The sequence below is a fragment of the Hyperolius riggenbachi genome, chromosome 3, assembly GCF_040937935.1.
Source record: "Hyperolius riggenbachi isolate aHypRig1 chromosome 3, aHypRig1.pri, whole genome shotgun sequence".
Lineage (NCBI taxonomy): Eukaryota > Metazoa > Chordata > Amphibia > Anura > Hyperoliidae > Hyperolius > Hyperolius riggenbachi.
This window is the reverse complement of record NC_090648.1, coordinates 101481905-101503198: the sequence shown is the minus strand read 5'-3', so window position 1 is coordinate 101503198 and position 21294 is coordinate 101481905. Positions and strand designations below refer to the sequence as shown.

Sequence of the window (21294 nt, the reverse complement as noted above, 5' to 3'; positions counted from 1 at the left end):
AACTATCAAAAAAGTAGCAGTAGCGTGGATCGGGGGGTTGGGCCTAGAGCTGCACAGCCGCACTCGCGGCAGGTGCGGACTGCGCAGCCGCGGCCAGCTCTGGCGGCCATATTGGCAGAGGCAGGAGAGCCTGACCCGGGACCTGCGGTCGTGACCGGCCGGGGGGGGCTATTGAGCGGCGGGGACCTGGCGGAATGACACGGAGGGCGCAGATGACGTCCTCCGTGTCTTTAAAAGAGATGCAGGTACTTAACTTTTTTAACTTTTTTTTTGATAGTTTGGCCTCGTAAGTCCTTTAATCGAAACACTCCAAACAATGCAATGCATTTTACGGGCATTCACCCCCTTCATCAGGCAATAAAAAAAAATTACTTTTTAAACTACAGGAATAGCCTGACACTTTCGGGGGTATGTGTATTTTAAAGGTACCTGTTCATCATTTCCTTTAACCCGAGTGAGGTTGGGTATAATCTCCGCACCTGCATACACACAGTGGCTGCCTTAGCGGTAACCCACCTTTGTGAGTCCCTTTGTTTCCTTTATTTGTCTCCTTAAGCTAATTTGTGCTGATATACTACTGTACACTATCAGGGAATCTCAACTGTTCCTTTTTGTCTCAAATGTAATAAATCAGCAATTGGCTGTTCTTTCTTTTTTTGTAATTGAAGAGGCACTGACGTGACATACAGCAGAATGCAGTAAATTATTCAGGCTACCACTTATAGGATAATGATGTTCCTGGTTTCAGCATCAGAAACACTTTCTACCTCTATATATTGCTGTATATTGGTATGTAGCGCCTCCCACCCAGTGATGCTTTGCCTAGGCTGTTTAGCTTTATGGAATTCTCCTCTTCGAGCCGGGACAAGGTCCTCCAGCACACAAGGCTGAGACACCAAAGTGCGCCCCTCCATCCCTCCCACCTCAACAGTCACACACTGATTGCTATTAGACTAAGAGGTCTACAAACCCCCTCAACACCTACAGGGCCTACAAACCCCCTCAACACCTACAGGGCCTACAAACCCCCTCAACACCTTCATTTCTAGTTATCTGCCTTACAGTCACTGCCATGTATCCCCTTTTCTTATTTCTCTCTGCTTCAAACAGAATCGGGGAATGATAGCTGAGTGAGTTGTGCACCCCCTCCTATACTGCGCCCTGAGGCTGGAGCCTCTCTCGCCTCTGCCTCGGCCCAGCCCTGTTGGGAGACCAGGCATTATTTTTACTGGCTTCAGAATAGGCAAACACTGACTGAATAATTTATAAATGAATATAGTAAAAAAAAAAAAAAAAAAAGCAGTTTTATTCATTACATTATTTCTCCTCTTAGTTTTTAATGCTCAACTTTTTTGTCTGGTTGCAGGAGATGTTTCTATTTGCATTCACCTTCCGACGTGTGCGTAATTTTAGGTTGCCTTTTTACAGCGCTAATCAGAACATTTCTGATTGCTAAAGGGCAACAAGAACAAATATTTTGCACAGATTAAGTGCTAGTTTAGAGGAAAGAAGCAGTTAATATTAAATATAATTAATATTATGTTATGCCCTGTTTGCACAATGCAAAGTCCTAGTTTATCCTCACAGATTTTGCAATTGTTAGTTACCGTATATTCTGGCACATAAGATGACCCCCCCAACTTTTCCAGTTAAAATATAGCGTTTGGGATATATTCGCCGTATAAGACTATCCATCTACCAACACACACCAAATAAAAATGTAAAAAAAAAATCATATACTGGTGCTAATGTATGAACAGATACTGGTGCTGTACTGTATGTGGTACCCAGTATATAACAGTATACAGGCGAGTGACTGGTTGGATTGGTCAACTCTCCGTAAGTGGACTTGTCAGCTCTCCTTGTCTACCTGTTTATCAGAGCGGTAGGGAAGAATAGATCACGCTGTGCCCATAAACCATGCCTCTTTCACCCTTCTGGCCACCCTTGTATCCTATTTACCTCCTTCTCTGCCCCTCAGATCTCGCACATGTGCGCCTGCACTTCACTGCAGTCCTCAGCAGCGACATCTGAGAGGCGGTAACAGGATAGGGCTTATCCCCCGGCATCAATGACACCCGGCTTATAAGACGACCCCTGATTTTCAACGGTTAAAAAGTAGTGTTATATGCCAGATGCTCTTATCTGTAGCATAATTTACAGAAGAGTGATATTATACAGTATATGTAGGCTGCTAGTCTACATGGTAGTTAAAGCAATACTGAAGTTTGCTGCAAAGAATGAGTTAGATACTCAACTATAAAGAAGGAAGACTCTGGATTCCCTAGAGGCTTCCCTGGTCCTCTCTCCATGTCTTCGTTCCACTGCCATTCCCGTTGAATTTCCACGCCTTTGTGACTCCTCGGCAGGCTTTAGAAGCAATCATATCCCCAAGTGCTTCCAATGATGGGCGCATCCGTACTGTGCATGTGTGAGCCTGGACTCTTGCATGCACAGTACAGATCTGCTCATCTTTGGATGTACTCGGGAACGTAGGTGCTTCCAAAGGCTGACCAAGGAGGGCTGAAGATGTATCTATCCAAGCTGGTCGAAGAACTTAACCAAACTCGATGGTGGCACAAGGGGATGGAGAGAGAGGATGGAAAAGGCTCTTTGGAATCCAGAGCCTTCCATCTCCATATCTAACTCATTTTTTGCAGCTTGCTTCAGTATTGCTTTAATCTCCCATGTCATTGTTGCTCAATTTGACTTATGTGTTTGTAAGAACTTTGTTACCTTTCCCCAAGCCAAACCATCTTGGAGGAAGACTCGATCAGCGAGGTTGAAACTCCCCAGAGGATCAGTGTATTTGGAGATCATGGATCAGTGCTCTCCCTCCCTCCTGCACAGGCTTACACACTCAAGCTTGGGAGAACTGACACGGCATGTTTGGGAAAGAATATTTTAGTGGAAAATTGTGCATACTTCTCCATACCCTGTGAATCATGCGTGGTCTCTCTTCCCCTCTCCAACAGAACTGTACAGAACTCAGCCCTGAACTATAGCCTGCAACGACTGAATCTCCATCCCTGCAGGCAACAGCAATCCAGCGTCTATACACAGCTTTAGACTGGATTCGATGAGCTATCTTAGAAGATATTTTCCATGATAACCTAACTGCATCCCCTTAGTACCACTAGATTAATTATGCAGATGTTCATTGTTCTAGTGACAGGGCTGATATGTACACCCTACATAAGGAAGGGATCCTATTTGGAGCTATTGTCAACTGTATAAACTCCTTGACATACAACATCTGGTTACCTTACAAACATCCTTGGCTGGTAGCACTGTGTACCACAGTCCAAACTCAAAGCATTTCACAAGAAGGCAATTTATTTTATTTTAGGGAGAGAAATGTTTATGTGACCAGTGGTTGTGGCATAGGATCACCTCTTGAAGTAAATCCACAAATGAATGAGGATGAAAGGAACGTTTGAACTGGACATCCAAAATGCCACCAAGTGCACTGAAAACCCTCCTTACCTCTCCTGCCAAGAAAGCTGCACTGTTGTCTATCGTACCATCTTCCCTCCCACCCCCTACATGGAAACAGATGCATTGCTTGGCTGTCGCCGAGGGACACTTCTGTATGAAGCTTGTCTAGCAAAGTGTCACCTGAAGGATCAACCTTGATCCTGACTGAGCAAATTCATTGAGCATGTGTGTACATAGCTTAAGAAATATATATACTGTGCACTGGAAGTTCAGCATGGCACCTCATGGCAGATAACTCTCAGAGGATCTTGAACCTGAGCTACAGCACAGTGGCCAAGACCATTTAGTGGTTTAACAGGACAAGTCCCACTCAGGACAGGCCTCGCCATGGTTGACCAAAGAAGTTGAGTACACGTGCTCAGCCTCAAAGTCAAAGGTTGCAAACAGTTTATTGAAGACAGACAGGCTAAGGACATGGATTACTGGAACCATGTCCTGTGGTCTGATGATCAAGATAAACTTATTTGGCCTTATAATGACAGTAAATAACCTTAGCAATGGTAGAACCATCTAGCATGTGTACGAGGCTTTGTCATTGTAGGACTAGTCAAGAACTAGACTTATAAAATCGAACCTTGTTTAAATTGATACTATCTTCCATTTACTTTAGCATGCTGTAGTGGCTGTACTTTCTTATGCCATTTTTTTTTAATACAGGGGCTGGACATCCAGATTCCAGAGCAAGTGTTGTTGAGGCCACACTTGCTATGGGTTGGGGGATCATGGTGGCCACATTTGTCATCCAGTTCGGGCAGATGGGCATCCTGGCTGAAGGGCCACCATAGAGGAATGAGGCACAAACATTGGGGGTGCCCAATCAATTTATTTGGGGGACCACCATGATTTGTATTTACACCCCTACATATTGCCAACAGTGTTATGTGGGTATGTAAAAAGCAGGTGTGTGGTCCAAGTCAGTAACACACATCCAGAAAGGGGTTCATACTTGATTGTGGGTCATGGAAAACTCTTCTTTAAACCACTATTTAATTATGCATTTGTAAATGATATGGCCATAGTGAAATATTACTGTTAATAACATTCATATCCTATACATATTCACAAAAACATATTTTGAATATATTCCTATATTTGAATATATTCCTGTTCTTATCAATATATATTACCATTATATTAAGAGAAGATCATCAACCAATCTAAGAAATTACCTTCTTCTCTGTTGCTGCTAATGGAGGTTTATGCTTCTGATTCCCTTAAAGCATCAAGCTCATAGGTTGTCCTGACTGACTATGCAATTCTATATTACATTTTTCCAGCCTTCTTGAGGTCAAAATTACTAACTTGCTCCATAATATATATATATATATATTGTTTTTCGTGGATTGCTGTCTTTTTTTTCCTCACCTCCCACTGAGTTTCATCCATTGATGGACTAAGAGTGATCTTCTTCTCCTTTTCGTACGCTCGCATCTTGCTTTCCATGGACTCCCTCTCTTGTGCCACCTGGATCTGATGCATGTGTTGGGATCTCTGGCCCCTCTGAGAGCTTTGTCTGGACCTGGAAATTCCTCCTCTATGGCCATCATCTGTATTTTCACCAGGCTCTGCTCTTACCAAATCTTCACAGGATGGAGGAGACCTCAGGCCTGGCTTTGTGGGTACACTGAGTATCTTATTAGCGTTGCCACCATCTGACAGGGACATAGCCCGAAGGCTCAGCATGTTGCTCCGGGAGCTCTGAGTGATGTTATGGGCACTGCCTCCAAAACGCCCTGTTGGCATAAGAAGAGAATCCAGCTGGCATACAGTGCCCAATTTGCTAGGATGAATAGGAAGGCTAGACATGGAGTTCCTGCCAGACTGTGACATTCCATCTGCACAGTGCCCAGCCCGGGTCTCTGCTTCACGGGCCCGATCTGGACGATAGTAAAGAGAAAGTTGTGGCCCACTTTCCATGGCTGGATAACATGTGACTGCCGAGTTTCTGCGCATGCCAGGTTTCAGTGGTGATGGGCGCAGTGCATTCATCTCCTGTGGAAAGAAATGAATATCAGGATTGAATTATATCGTTACGTTGTGCTTTGTTTATATTTATTGTATTACTTTTATTCCTGTAGCTACAAAAAGGTATATGATCCTGAGTCCTTTTTCGCATGGGAAATGTTTTCACATCTATTCAATAAAATACTTTTTCTCTAGTGGTGTGATATTGGTGATAGGATTGGTGGGCAGTGGGCACATGCCTAGTAACAGTTGGGCTGTGGGAGCAGCTTAGCGAGGAAGCAACCGGTGGGCACAATTTACATTCCAAGTCTGAGTCTCGAAATGTAAATTAATAAGTTCACTTTAAAGGTATCCAAGCATCTGTTCATGAAAAACTATAAAATGAACCTCCCCATAAGTGAGGTTTGTGATAGAGTGTGCCGTTTTTGGCATGGTTTGGGGTGATGGATCGGCATTCATTATCTATGGAGGGCATCTCCTCTACCCCTCCATATGGAGTTTTCAGTTTGCACTCTTCCCCAGGCAATGCACACTGGGGGATGTAGTCTATTGATGTGAGATCAGCTCCTGGCTGGGAGTTGTACTCCCATCCATGGACCACGAGTTCTACCATGCATTACGGCGGTCGGTGGTGCATGACACCACCACGGGAGCTTCAAACTGTGGTCACTCCCTGGTGAAGATGGGGAACTCCATACAAACGGAGGGCTAGAGGAGCAGCCTCCTAAATAGACGTAATGCCTATCACCCCAACATCCCCACAACACCACGCTCAATCACTTATCGGGAGGTTCACCTTATATTTTTCCATGAACAGGTGCTTCGGTTCCTTTAACTACTTGCTGACCACTCCACGCCAATTTATTTCAGAAATAATGATAAATAAATTAATAAAAAAAACAATAATCCGCAGCAGAGAGCAGAGCCCACCAACAGAAATCTCTGTTGGTGGGCGGGGGGATCACTTGTGTGCTTAGTTGTATGGCCCTGCAGCAAGCCCTTAAAGCTGCAGTGCAGTGGCCTAATTTGTAAAAAATAGCCTAGTCACTTGGGGGGAGGTAAAGTCTGTGCTTTTCGAGGTGCTGAAAAGGTATTTTGTGGATATTATATATATATATATTATATAAGAAAATATCTCCTGTGAGAAAACTCAAGATAAATGTTTATTGACTCTCTATGTCACACAGGCAATTCTACACTCTCCAATGGCGCACTGCTCTGTCGCTAGCCAAACACTGTTTACATACATACTGTTTATATACATTTGCAATCAATGAAGCACTGTGTTGATTTGTGGATAGGGACACTATGGTAGTGCATAGAGAAACCAATATGTGCATTTTTTGCTGGCAGACAGATCTTTGAATGGGGAATTGCCCATGTGGTATAAACTTAAGTGATACACAGCGAATTGAAGCAGCTATAAATTACCAGCTTCACTTGCTCCTAATGTTGACCAATGCACTTGCTTTGCACAATAGCAGCAATAGGTAGTTCAACTGTAGGCAGTTACAAATCTAAGCTAGAATTTATTTTTCTTAATACTTATACTGTACATCCCAGAGTGTGTGTGTGTGTGTGTGTGTGTGTGTGTGTGTGTGTGTGTGCGTGCGTGCGTGCGTGCGTGCGTGCGTGTGTGTGCGTGCGTGCGTGTGTGTGTGTGTGCGCGTGCACATGTGAATTTTAGTGTGTTAGTGGTGGAGACCAGAATAGACATACTATGGTGTCCGCTGATGCTACAGGGTTGGCCATTTACATGGAGACATCTTAATAAAATGGGAATGGTTGGTGATATTAACTTCCTGTTTGTGGCACATTAGTATATGTGAGTGGGGAAACTTTTCAAGATGGGTGGTGACCATGGCGGCCATTTTGGAATCGGCCAACTTTTGTTTTTTCAATAGGAAGAGGGTCATGTGACACATCAAACTTATTGGGAAGAGTTGGGCAAGAGCAGGACCCACGTAACACAGCTACACCTACAGGTGCGCTACACACCTACAGCAGTATATATGAGTTAGGCGTTAGGAGGTGCCACTTGTAAAAATATTGGCAATTTACATTACTGATATTTTATCATGCGCTTATCCGGTGCTCATTCTTACTTGAACCCTCCCCTCCTAGTGGCTTAAACTAACCCTCCCATCTAATGCCTAACACTAGCCCCCACTTCAAGTGCTTAAAACAAATCTAATCCTAATTCCTAACATTAACTCCGACTCCATAACAGCCGCTAGTTGTAGCTGATCATCTATGTTTGGCTACAACCATTATTTCCTATGCAGTAGAGTAGACGATCGGCTACTACCCACCTCGTGCGCCCAACTCACCGCTCAGATGCCCGATTATCAATAATTAACACAGGTGTCTATTGGGTGCCTGATAAAAAGAAAAAAAATCACTATGCCTTTGATCACTATTGACAAAGCCCCCATTATAGAGTGTGAAACATGTAGGTTTAGTTTGTGTACATGTAGGAGTGAAGGTCAGAAGGAAATGTAACACACAGCCAAAGTACTGGTTACTTTAGTAACTGTCGCAAGAGCATATGAGGCCCTCCTCCTTTACTTTTCATGCTTGGTGTCATTCACTGTTCTGAATTCCAGAACCTGAATTCATTCCAGAACCCGAAATGAAATGATTCCAGGCGGGTCGGTTATTTTATGGCTCTGGCTCCTCCCATTGCCCATCTCCTATGCACAATGCACACAAGCCGTTCGTACAGAGCGGGTGCGGGCAGAAGCAATGTCTGCAGCGTTCCCGCTCTGCTTCCCTGCCACAACGAAGAACTCTGGCTCCACTGCGTGTGTCCCCAGGCTGGCGGCAAAGGGTGGTTGAACTGGGCTTCTGAGTAGCAGAGCTGTAGTAGCTGTCCCGGAGTGCAGCATACTGAGGATCCAATGGATTAACCAGTTGCCGACTGCTCCACGCCAATTGGCTTGAGCAGTGCGGCAGCCCCAAGACCGCTCCACGCCGATTGGCGTGAATGGCTGTTTATGGGGCTGTTAGACGGTATAACCGCCGTCTACTTTGTACAGCGCTGCAATCTGCAGCAGCGCTGTACTGGGGAGAGCCGAGTGACACGTTTGTCCCCTCCAGAGTGTCAGCGGTGATCCGCTGTCAAAGGCTGAAGCCTATGACAGCCAATCACAATGATTGGCTAGCGGGGGGAGGGTTTAGGATAAAAAAAAAAAAACAACAAAATGTATTTAAAAATAATTAATTTAAATATTTGTGAAAAAAAAAAAACATTGTGCGGGGGATCAGACTCCACCAACAGGAAGCTCTGTTGGTGGGGGGAAAATGGGGGTGGAATCACTCGTGTGCTGTTTTGTGCAGCCCTGCAGCTTGGCCTTAAAGCTGCTGTGGCCATTTTAACAAAAAATGTCCTGGTCACTAGGGGGGTTTAGCACTGTGGTCCTCAAGTGGTTAAAGTAGGCGGGAGCCTTTCGTGCAGATCCCAGCCAGCCCGGTAAAAGAATAATTGAGCGGCAAAGAATTGATTATTTTCAGGGCCGCAGTTTGATGGCGACTTTTAGTTTTCAATAGGAGGCGGGCAAGGGGAGGGGCCAGAGCCATAAAAGAATAACCGAGCCGCCTGGAATAATTTCATTTAAGGTACTGGCCACAGTGTGACGGTCACTTCACACCAAAAACACGAATAAATACGAATTAACTGCTTTGCCTGATGGAACTTGTTTCTTTTCTCCAATGATCCATGTTATATACATCTGCTAATAGCATCATGAGCATGCAGTTTCTTTACTCAAGGTGGTGTTTGGATGTCTGCTATCTCCTGCCTCTAGTGATAGGACCTCATGGTGTCGGTAGAACCTACACTCTCCGACTTGATTCAGAAATTTGCTGTGTGTTTATACTCCAGTCACCTCCAAAACCCAGTGGTAGGTTAACTTGCTTCCCCAAAACTGTCCCTATGTGGTGATCTGTTCTCCACTATGGCACAGTCAATCATACGAACTGTTTAATTGAAGCGCTGCAGAAAATGTGTCACCACATTGTGATGCCTGATGATGGATAATGGAAAATGATGATAGTGATCATTATCACCATAACCAGGTAACTTACATACTAGACGTCCTCAAAATAGAGACATAGTCACAGGTCATATTTACAGATATGATTATCTAAGAAAGTACAGAAACTTCCTTCTGTAGGATGGAGGTCCTCGTTAACAGCACTTCAGGACCACCCACAGTAAAATCTACTGACCTAATACGAATGCTAGTTGCTGACACACAGTAGATTTTACTGCAGCAGTCGTGCACGTTCTGACAGCTGACACCTTCTGGAATAAATAAGGGGCTATGCTGATTGGCTTCTGTTCTGATCACATGATCACTATGATCTCATCATTATCACTTTTTCTTTCTTAAGCTGTTAATTACCACCTCGGTTTAGTGCCCCTGCAGTGTATCTAAAAAATAAATATATGGTATAATCCATTTCTGAAAGTTTTACTGCAATTTGAGATATTGGTTGAAAAATTTACAAAATTCACATGTCCCTTTTTTAAGCATACTGTCTTCTAAAACAGAAGCAAATTCTAGATTTATTATAATTAAATGGTATCAGAAGAAGGTACTCCAAGAAAAAATTGAAACCCTGTCTATAGTCTTATGAAAGTGTTATTTTGTGATGGAATCTCAGATTGTTAATATCTGTGCGAGAACAAACCCAAGTAAGTCTTCTTGTCCAAACAGTGGAGCTGGGCGCCGTCATAGCACTAATGTAAGAGTCATTTGGGGATCCGGTGATTGCCAGACCCGGAATTACACCTTCTTCCAAGTTGCTCAGAGGGGGAATAGTATTTAACGCCACTGGGGATTTGAGCAGCAGCAGGGGAACAGTCATTGGGCTCTACATATGGTATATTTGACAATGCCTGTACATATAGTTTATATGGTTCTATTTGCACATGACCACCTGACAGTTCGGGGCGCACATTATGCAAATATCAACCCTCTCAATCTCTGCCTCTTAACTGGTTAATAAGCATTGAGGAATGGGGAAGGGTGTGGATCTAACCTAACCCTACGCTCACACCAAACCCTCCCTCTACCGATGGCTTACCCTAAGACCCCCCTCTTGGTGAAGCAGGTCATTTTGGCATGTGCACTCACTGCCGCATAGCCCCTGACCTGGGCGGCGCCATAGCCGTAATGTTATCACGCCTATAGCAGTGCAGCGGGATTTTAAATGTAATTGTGGTGCCGGCGATAGCTAAAACGTGGAGGGGGAATAGTATTTAACCCCGCACGGAATTTCAGCGGGAGCAGGGTGAGCAGTCATTCAGTTCACCTTGCACCCAACTGACTGGGCAACGGAACCATACGTATTCCTCTGGTGGTGCCTAACTTTGACCCCTCTGGTGCCTAACCTTATACTTAACACCCCCAGTACCTAACCTTAACCCCTAAGGTCCCCTCCACACTAAACACTCCTTCTCCTAACCCCCAATATTTTTGCATCCATAAACGGTAAATAGTGGCTATAAAAGGCTAAATAGCGGCCATAAGTGGCTAAACCAGTAAATAGCAGCTATACCCTGCAGCCTCTGGGCCGTTTATAGCTGGTAATCGCATCTTTTAACATTGCCACCAATGGCGCTGCTGTTTCAATGGTGCCTCGGGCACCCTTTTAACCTGCTTCGGTCAAACATGCTGACACGATTGTAATTTTCATAGATTTCTGGACAAAGGATCTCTCTGAAGAGGGAGACTTGTGAAAGCACTGCGTTTCCATAGATTTTCTGTAGATTTGCCGAAGTCTACTGAATATTTTGTGGTAGTGGGTGGCAGGAATAGCTTCCTCTCTGCTCAGATTCCAGTCATAGCAGGATCTATCTTTTGGGCATGTCAGGTGTCAATCTATTAATGTATGACCACCTCAGTATGACCATTTCGATCTCATAACTGGCTTTGTGAAGTTAGCAATAGCAAACATTTATTGTTACACTTTATGGCAGTAAATCATAATGCAGTTTACAGTTTAGGCTCTACTAATATCCTTATTTCTCAGTTGTTATTCATTGTGTTGATGATAATGGGGTAAAGTCAAATTAAAGTCAAATATTCATGCTACTTTTTCCTGTGCTTACCAGCTCTAGGCGGTTGGGAAAGTGAATCAGACTGGGTGGGTTGCAGGACTTGCTTGTTGGCACTGGATATTCCTGGACTGGTTGGGGTTCTGGCTCAGGGCTGCTCACTCCTCCATGATACTCGTTTCTTTGTCCTATATGATCTCGTGGTCCTACATGGTCTCTTGGTCCTACATGGTCTCGTGGTCCCGCATGCTGCTTCTGACTTACTTTTATGTAGAAGAAGTCTTCACTTCGACCCATCTTAGACCCCCCTCCCTTGTTATGCCCTGACTCCTGAGAAAAACCAAATCTTAAGATGCCATCTGAGCAACGGCTCAGCTTCTTGAGGTGGGGTGGTTTCCTGCCCCGATGTTGAGAACCTCGTCCCTGTTTGCTGCTAAGACCATGCCCAGACAGGAGACTGCCCACACTGCCCATAATGACACTGGAAGGGACGGAGAAGGAGGTCTATTAAGCAAGGAGCCAGAGAAGAAAGAGAGGGGGCTGATGTCATATCCAGGGGTCCGCCATTCTTTGAACAAAAGAACCTGAGAGGAAAAAAAGAACAGTAGAAAGCAAATTATAAAGCAGTAATGAATTATTATTATTATTATTATTATTTATTGTATTTATAAAGCGCCAACATATTACGCAGCGCTGAACATTAATTTAGGTTACAGACAATATTTAGGGGTGACACACAGCAGTAAGACAATACAGGAATACAAGGAATCATAAAATCCTTAAAGAGGAACTGTAGTGAAAATAACATAATGAATACAATCGCTTTTTTTTTTTTTTTACAATATTCATTTACACAATGGTCAGTGCTTGCACTTTGCAAAATCTTTCCTCACCCTGATTTACATTCTGAATTTTAGCACAGATGGTGACATCTTTAGGGCTCTTTCACATCAGGGCAGATTTTCTGCGTTTCAACGCAACGGGTAAAGTTTGCGTTACCCAAGGTGAAATGAAAGTCCATAGACTTTCATTTTAGCTTTCACATATAACGCAGCCTTTTTGTGCGTTGCGTTACACTGCACCCAGGCGCAGTTTTTCGGCCGACGCTAACTTTACGCGTTACAATGTTAGTCAATGTAAAACGCACGCTATGCACGTTTTTAAAACATCAACGCAGGCAATCAGTCCCAGAATGCAACAGAGGAACAATGTAGAAAGTTGAAAACTAAAAAAGAAAAAAAAATTACCTGCATTTTCCTAAGTGCTGTAACGCATTAAAAACGCACACTTACTGCAGTGCAACGCATATCAAAACGCATTAAAACGCACACAACAATACGTATGCGTTGAGCCAGCTCTGATGTGAAAGAGCCCTTAGTGCTGACAAGGTGCATCACTGAGCAAAGGTTGAGTGTTGTGTGTTCTGACTTGAATAGAAAAAACACCTGGTCTCGCCGGATTGCACTGGGAGAAGAAGGGCGCATAGCTAATCAACCTAGGCTTGACATCACTAAGAGGGCGGGGTTACATACAATATACAGCAATATCCAGACATAGGAAGTGTTTCTGATGCTGAAACCAAGATAATTTACATATAAGTGGGTACCCTGAATAATTTACTGCATTCTTCTCTATGAAGTTACGGTTCCTCTTTAATTTGCCTGTTCCAATAGTTGAAAGACTAAAGATAATAAAATTACCATTGGTCTCATTTGATATTGTATAAAGAAAGACTAAATGCATTTTCAAAGTTGATTCCATGAATTAGCATAAAGGTTCCTGTACTAAACATCATCAATGTCCTTGAAAAGAATGAAAAAATGTTCCTAAATGCCTTTATCATGACAGAGGGAGAGAGAAAGAGAGCAGTTATGTGACCAGAAAATCACACAGGCTTGATTAAGGCTTGATTAAGGAACAATAAGAAAACTTTTATTGTTCCCAAACACACAAGTTATGGCATCTGACCATAATAGCCGACGGTCATTTTGACCGAGAGCAGTAAAAACAGTGCAGGAGATTTGGCCGCAGGTGGCGCCACCATAGGCCATAATAGGAATTACAGCTATAGCAGCGCTCATTGAATAATTTGGGCATTGAAACTATGGGCGGCGCCAGGAGGGTGCTGAAGCACCCCCAAATTTTTCCAAACACCCTGTTAGCACCCCCCAAAAAGCAGGTGCTGATTTAAAAAAAATTTAGTTTTTCTGTTTAAATGTATGCTGCTGCTTTAAATGTTTGCCCATCCCCACTGGCAGTGAGTCTGGCACTCACTCATTGCTCAGCCCGCTCCCCCCCCAGCCTCCGGCTCCCTTGCTGCTGGGGAGACATTACTGACGTCAGTCGTTCCATGCGCACGCTGACGTGACGTCTAACTCAGGCAGGATAAAAGTGCGCGTGGTGTTGGCATGGTGGTGGTGGACTCGGAGACGTAGAGAGAGGCGAGGTGGAGCCTGAGAGGAGGAAAGACAAAGGCGAGCAAGCGAGCAAGACACGAGAGGAGAGAGTGGCGCTGCCAAGGCAGCAGGAGTCAGGAGAGGAGAGACGGTCCAATCCAGCAGCAGCCATTTGGTCACTGTCACTGACTGTGAGTCCCTGGCTCCCGCCGGTTCAGTGCCAGTGGGCATCATGAAAGGGGGGGGGGGGGCAGCGAGTCGTCTGATTGGGATTGAGTGGTTTTTCCTGCAGCCTGAATGTCTACAGTTTGTAGTGTGTGGGGCGGGGATGGGCCGGGTGTGTTGTGTAGGCTGTGGCCTGACCGCTGGCGCCATTTTGACTGCACAGACAGATCTGACTGACTGTGCAGTCAGCCAGAGCCTACACAACACATCCAGCACAGAGACAGTGCATAAACACACACCTTATTGGCCACGCCCTTGTTTTGACCACGCCCCCTGTTTGCGGCCCCCCCTACAAAAAATACAGCACCTGCATAGCACCCCCCCCCCCCCCCAAAAAAAAATTCCTGGAGCCACCGCTGCAGAAAACAGAACCCAAATCACTATAAAAACACTGTAATTCGGCTGGAAGTCGAATTACACCTTACCTCCACTATCCACGGCAGCCTGGAGGGGGAGTGGAAATGAACACTACCGGGAGTTGTGCAAGAGCAGGGTAAACCATTTACCGGCCTTACTCTGCGCCCAAATATCCTGGCGGCCGATTCATATGTATGGTACTCCATTTTGGAGCTCCCAAGGTCGCCTTTGTCAAGGCAGAGGCAGACTAACTTGTTAGTCTGCCTATGCCTTTACAAGGGGGACCTTAGTGGCCCCTTAGTACTTAGATACTGGGGCAAATCTAGCTACTTAGACTGGGGAGGGGGGAATTTACCTAACACAGGGGGCACATCTGGCTTCCTCTAATGGGGGGGTGACATCTGCCACCTATACTTGGGGTGAAGTGGGGCTATATATTACTGGGGGCTGTTACGCTCGGTGGTATATTCTCCACAGTCAGCACAACATGCATAACCTGACGTGAAGGAGACACACACGCAAGCACAAGGAACCAGGATATCCCCAGTTGTAGTGGAGGAGAGGACTGACTCCCGTAGGAGATGTGGCGCACAGAGCAGGCGTGGATCCGAGCAACCACAAACAGTATCAAATATACAATGGATATGATATTCCTAGCGTATTAGAATTACAGCTATCAATGAAACTACAAACGACTGACTAACATATGTATATATCGGCGATGAACCGATATATAACATAAGCACTGATGTGATGTGATGTGAACTCTGGTCCCCTACCTTCCGTGTCCTTACCTATTCCTTTAGATTGTAAGACTTTGGGCAGAGTCCTCCTCCCTTTGTGTCCTACCTGATCATGCACCTCCATTACTGTGAACCCATGCTATGGACCTGAGTGAACCTAACTTGCCTAATCTCCATGCTCCCCTCCAGTGACTAAGCATTACCTTGTACTCATACTGTGCTGCATGATCTGGTCTTTCTTGTATTCAGGTATTGTCATTTTGCTGTATGTCACCCCTAAATATTGTATGTATCCCTATTTATTGTCCAGCGCTGCGTAATATGTTGGCGCTTTATAAATACAATAAATAAATAAGCAAGGAACACTAGCTAGGAACTGCAGCAATACAAGGAACAGGACTAGGAAGGATTCGCTACTTCTACGCAGAAGTGAGCGCAATCCACGCAAGGTAACAGGAACAGGACTAGGAAGGATTCGCTACTTCTACGCAGAAGTGAGTGAGCACAATCCACGCAAGGTAACAGGAACAGGACTAGGAAGGATTCGCTACTTCTACACAGAAGTGAGCGCAATCCACGCAAGGCAACAGGAACAGGACTGAACTGACTAAGCACGGGTGATCATGCTAAGCGCAACCTACCGGAACGTGCTGTATACTGACTGACTGAACACAGGATATAAACAGTTCGAGTACGTATATATCAGTGACACTGATGTATTAATGTAACACAAATACAAGGAAAATAACAAACGTGCTAGTATGCGTATATATCGGCGATGAACCAATATATGATGCAAGACAAGCAAAGTAACAAATACAGATAAACAGGAGCAGGACTAGAAGGACTCACTGACTCCTACGCAGGAGATCAGTACAGTCCACATGAATTAACACTAGAACTATGAACACGGTCTGGGGCCAGAGCAGCAGCAAGACAGGCTTATGCTGAAGCTATGATAGCCCGTGGAGCCCTGCAGGAAGCAGATCTTTATGCTGAGGTCATCCAATGGGAGCAGACATGCAGATTCCCACACAGGTGAATGGTAATCATTCAATCCTGAGCTGGCCAGAACTGCAGAGCAACTGCAGATGGAATCAGCAACTAGTTTGAGTGCAAACCAAACTATGCAAGCAAATGCATGTAATGAAATCAGAACTGCTTGGGCTGCAATACAACTGCAGCCAGCAGTACACGCTGCAGAAGCGATCGTGACAGTACCCCCCCCCCCCCCTTCTTAAAGGCAGCCTCCGGACGCCTTTCAAAACTGACATTCCCAGTAAAACAATCTGACTGATAATTCATGATGGCCGGGACAGCCCGACAAGACCAAATTCCAGAATCAATCACCACAAGACTGGACCCATCAGAACCAGAACCTACAGAACCATGCCCATCAGTACTACAAGCCTCAGTGTGATGCCCATCAGAACCGCGATTTCCAGAAAAAAGCCACCCGAAACTCTTTGAGCGATACCCACTGCCCTCCAGGGAATGTCCAAAAATGCCAAAGCCTTTGCAATGCCCACCGGAACTGTCTTTACCAACACAATACCCACAGAACCAGTCCAAGGCACCAGGACAAGTTTCCTCAGAGATCTCTCAGAACACTTTGAAGTTCCATAGAGATCCCAAAAGGTTAGAACGCCCCTTAGGCTCAAATGGAGAACTATCAAGAACCCCTATGGAACCCAGGGCAATTCCAGAGTCAGGGTTACAAGGACAAACATCAAGATCAGGGCTTTCAGGGACCAGAACCATCTCTGGGCATGCAGGCAGACTGGCAAAATCAGAATATGTCTCCACTAGGGAAGCATCTGAGCACGCTAACACGTTAGACACACTTGGGCATTCTGGCACACGCAGCACATCTGGGCACACTGGCACAAGAGAAACTTCTGGGCATGTCAAGGAACTGCGGACCTTAGAGTGAGTCAAGATAGGACAGAAACCAGGACTGGGCAAAAAAAAAATCATCATGACTAGACTTCACAGTTACTGGATTCTCACTAAAGAATGCAGGATCAGACTTAGATGTCGCTGATTCTAGCAGGTTTGTTAACGAATCATGTTCAGGGGCATTTACCAGACAGGACAAATCTGATGTATGCACCGAACTAGGCAAGGGTTTCCATAGTTTCTTCTGGACTGGACAGAGACCCATCTAATACACTGGATTGGAACTCATGAAGGGCTGCAAAACAAGTCAGTATTGCAACAACCCCCACTGAACTAGGCAAAACTGAGGAACTCACTGGACAGGAAGGGAACTCTGGAACTTCTGCCACACCGGCCAGAAAACCAGAATTTTCCAGGATACAGGGCTGGATTTCAGGAACATTCATTAAACCGGACTGAAATTCTGAAATATCTATTTTTTCCAGAGAGCCAGAATTATCCATGTTACAGGGCAAGACTTCTGAAACATTAAGAGGACAAGGCTGAAGTTCCCTGGCTACTGTAATATCAGAGAGGGACTCAACATCATTAGCAAAATCAGACTGTGTACAGGGCAAGGTATCTAAAACGCTTGCTGACAAGGACAATGCTTCAATGGCTTCTGCTTCACTAGGCAGGGATTCATCAAGTTTTACTAGAGCAGACTGTAATTCCAAAACAGCTGCTAAACAAGTGAATATTACTGCAACACCAATTGAAGTAAGCATGGCCTCTGAGTCTTCTGCTCGAGATCTTGAAGCATCTACAATACTGAGTGAAGCATAAGACTCTGTAATTTCAGCTTCACTGGACAGGATCACTAAACAGTCCATATTGCAGGGCAGAACCATGGAAGCACCTGCTGGACAGCATAATGATTCTGTGACCTGAGTTTCATTGGAAAGAACTGAATAATTCATTCCTAGCGTATTATAATTACAGCTATCAATGAAACTACAAACGACTGACTAAAATATGTATACATCGGTGATGAACCGATATATAACATAAGCAAGGAACACTAGCTAGGAACTGGAGCAATACAAGGAACAGGACTAGGAAGGATTCGCTACTTCTACGCAGAAGTGAGCGCAATCCACGCAAGGTAACAGGAACAGGACTAGGAAGGATTCGCTACTTCTACGCAGAAGTGAGCGCAATCCACGCAAGGCAACAGAAACAGGACTGAACTGACTAAGCACCGGTGATCACGCTAAGCACAACCTACCGACACGTGCAGGATACTAACTGACTGAACACAGGATATAAACAGTTCGAGTACGTATATATCATCGACACTGTTGTATTAACGTAACACAATTACAAGGAAAATAAAAAATGTGCTAGTATGCGTATATATCGACGATGAACCAATATATGATGCAAGACAAGAAAAGTAACAAATACAGATAAACAGGAGCAGGACTAGAAGGACTCACTGACTCCTACGCAGGAGATCAGTACAGTACACATGAATTAACACTAGAACTATGAACACGGTCTGGGGCCAGAGCAGCAGCAAGACAGGCTATGCTGAAGCTATGATAGCGTGGAGCCCTGCAGGAAGCAGATATTTATACTGAGGTCATCCAATGGGAGCAGACATGCAGATTCCCACACAGGTGAATGGTAATCATTCAATCCTGAGCTGGCCAGAACTGCAGAGCAACTGCAGATGGAATCAGCAACTAGTTTGAGTGCAAACCAAACTATGCAAGCAAATGCATGTAATGAAATCAGAACTGCTTGGGCTGCAATACAACTGCAGCCATCAGTACACGCTGCAGAAGCGATCGTGACAGGGGCACATCTGTCTATACTGGGGGGAAGAGCATCTACTACCTAAGCTGGGGGCCTCGCTAATACTGGGGGCACATATGGCTTTCCACACTAGGGGGAGGGGGCATGTCTGCAGCCTATACCAAGGGGGTTATGTAATACTTGGGGGTGTGGTCTGTGTCAAGGGGCAGGGTTTAGGGAACCAGAGCACCTGTGCCTACAAGTGGCTGACTTGAAAATTCAGCACTGTGATGATCTGTGCTATGCCTTCTGAGCCTATCCCACAAAACTCTGTATGTGAGTGCATTATTAGCACTGGATGCAGTGAGATGTGAAGCAATCTCTCCCTGGTGGAGATACAGACAGCAATAAAATAATAGCAATAGCCAGCAATCCTCTTTTATTTGTTCAAACCCATTGCATTAATCTGCAGCAGGAGGCACACTGGGGACATCACTTGTGGGTGACGGAGCTCTCAGCTATGGCCCAGCTATTATCTGGTATTATTTTCCTTGTGAAAGGAGTCCAGTATGTCCCTGAAATGTTGAATTTGACCAAATAAAAGGAATTCTGGCTATTGCTTTCAGGAGTATAACAAAGCCCCGCCCCCCGGACTCCCCTGCAAGCAGATAATCATGGGCCCCCTGTAGCACAGCGCAGAGCGCACCCCCCATTCTTCCCCCCCCCCCCCACACACACACACACACACACACACACTTGAATCCTCTAGTTCTGCTGGGACTCCTCTTCTCCCCCCAAGTCCCAGGACTCACCAGCTCTGCTGTATGCACGACTCTTGATGCCTGTCATGTAATCAGAAGCCAGAGGGGGCAGCATAGTGCAAGGAGGAGGAGCTACGACAAGACCAGGTAAATATATTTACACATCGCTCTGCTGCGCTACTGCATGTAGGTGGAAAGGGGGGGAAGAGTGGGCCCCCACAGCCCCGCATGCTATCATTATGTTCTGAATGGTGATGCCCCTCATCTTCTAGACATTGCACCCACATATAATTGACACACTGGTGAAGAGCTTGGTGGCCCAATCGTTTGGATTGGATAACAGATGTTTAGGAGCTAAAAAGCACCTTTATCATGCAGATCCATATATCAATGAATTTTATGGGAAGTGGGAACATATTTACAGCAAGACCCCAGGTATCCAGCACTGTGGGGATCACTTGGTGCCGGATACCGGCTAAAAAAAGCACAAACCTAACCCCCTCCCCAGACCCAGATTTACATTACAGGAGCCTATAGACACAGATGTCCTGGCACCCTAGATTGCCCTCCATGCACCTACAACCCCCATCCAATCTGCATCGCAAGTGTGCTGGCTGGCCCAGCTGTCATTCCTCCCTTACTTCCCTTGCCCATCATAGCTACAGGTGTCCATTAGTATTAGGTAGCCAGAGGTACCCTCAGTATTAAGTAGCTAGTGGTAACTCCTATTGAAGGGAGATCTTGTCAGTGGAATGCTGAGAGCCAGATGTGTAACCTCTCATTAACTTCTGCATAGGGAAGGAGGAAGGGAGGCGCATGGGGAGGGCAGTGAGCCTCCTTACCATCATCAGGCGCCTGTAAATCCGGCCCTGCCCCTCCCCCTTGCAGCATAAAATATTTAGGCGTCCTCCTGGCAGTGTCATCTACCCATCCAGTAGCTTCTACTGGCTTTCCGGCGTCCTCCGTGTACAGCTTCTGGCATGTGACCTGACCCACATCGAGTCACGTGACAGGCTTGGAGCCGTGCATGACGCCGTTAAGCCTCTAGGAGCTACAGGAAAGGTAGAAGATGGTGCCCAGAGGCTCAGTAAGTATTTTGTGCCCTGCCAACCCCCAAAAGCACTGTCCCATTATCCCCTCACGCATGTCGGTTAGTTGAGACTTCTGGTTAAAGTGAACCTCCAGACTGAAAATGTACTCAGCAGAACTGGAAAGGCTTGGTGTTTCTTTAACAGTTTCACAGCATCAGAACTTTCTTACCAAAGCATCATTTTAGCTGCATTTTTAGCTAAGCTCCACCCATCAAAGAAAACTGCCGGGCGGTTTTTCCCTGATGCTGTGTAAAGCATGATGGGATTTCCTATGTTGTTATTCACGTTGCCTAGCAACTGGGAAGGGTGATCAGCACACAGGACAGTTGGAACTGTGTCTCATGCTCCCTGTCACCTCCTTTCAACCAAAAAGATGGCTGCCATCATGAAATCAAACATTTGCCTATTCTTTTAAAACAGGGTGGGTAAGAGAATATATTACCTATCTATTTTAATTAACATAACTAAAGTAACTTAATGACAGTGTGTTTGTTTAGGCTGGAGTTCCTCTTTAAT

The 21294-nt window shown here is 45.2% G+C and overlaps 1 protein-coding gene across 6 annotated transcripts in view; it reads right to left on the bottom strand.

Annotated features, from left to right (window-relative positions):
* LOC137562902 (leucine zipper putative tumor suppressor 1-like) overlaps positions 1-21294 on the bottom strand; it is a 116046-nt gene that overhangs the window by 13772 nt on the left and 80980 nt on the right. For all 6 annotated transcript variants that reach the window (XM_068274709.1, XM_068274708.1, XM_068274711.1 and 3 more), the window contains 2 exons: positions 11582-12111; positions 4864-5490 (listed from right to left, as the gene is read on the bottom strand). In XM_068274709.1, the coding sequence (XP_068130810.1) occupies positions 4864-5490; positions 11582-12001 (1047 nt within the window). In that variant the 5' untranslated portion in view covers positions 12002-12111. The remainder of the gene's footprint in view (positions 1-4863; positions 5491-11581; positions 12112-21294) is intronic.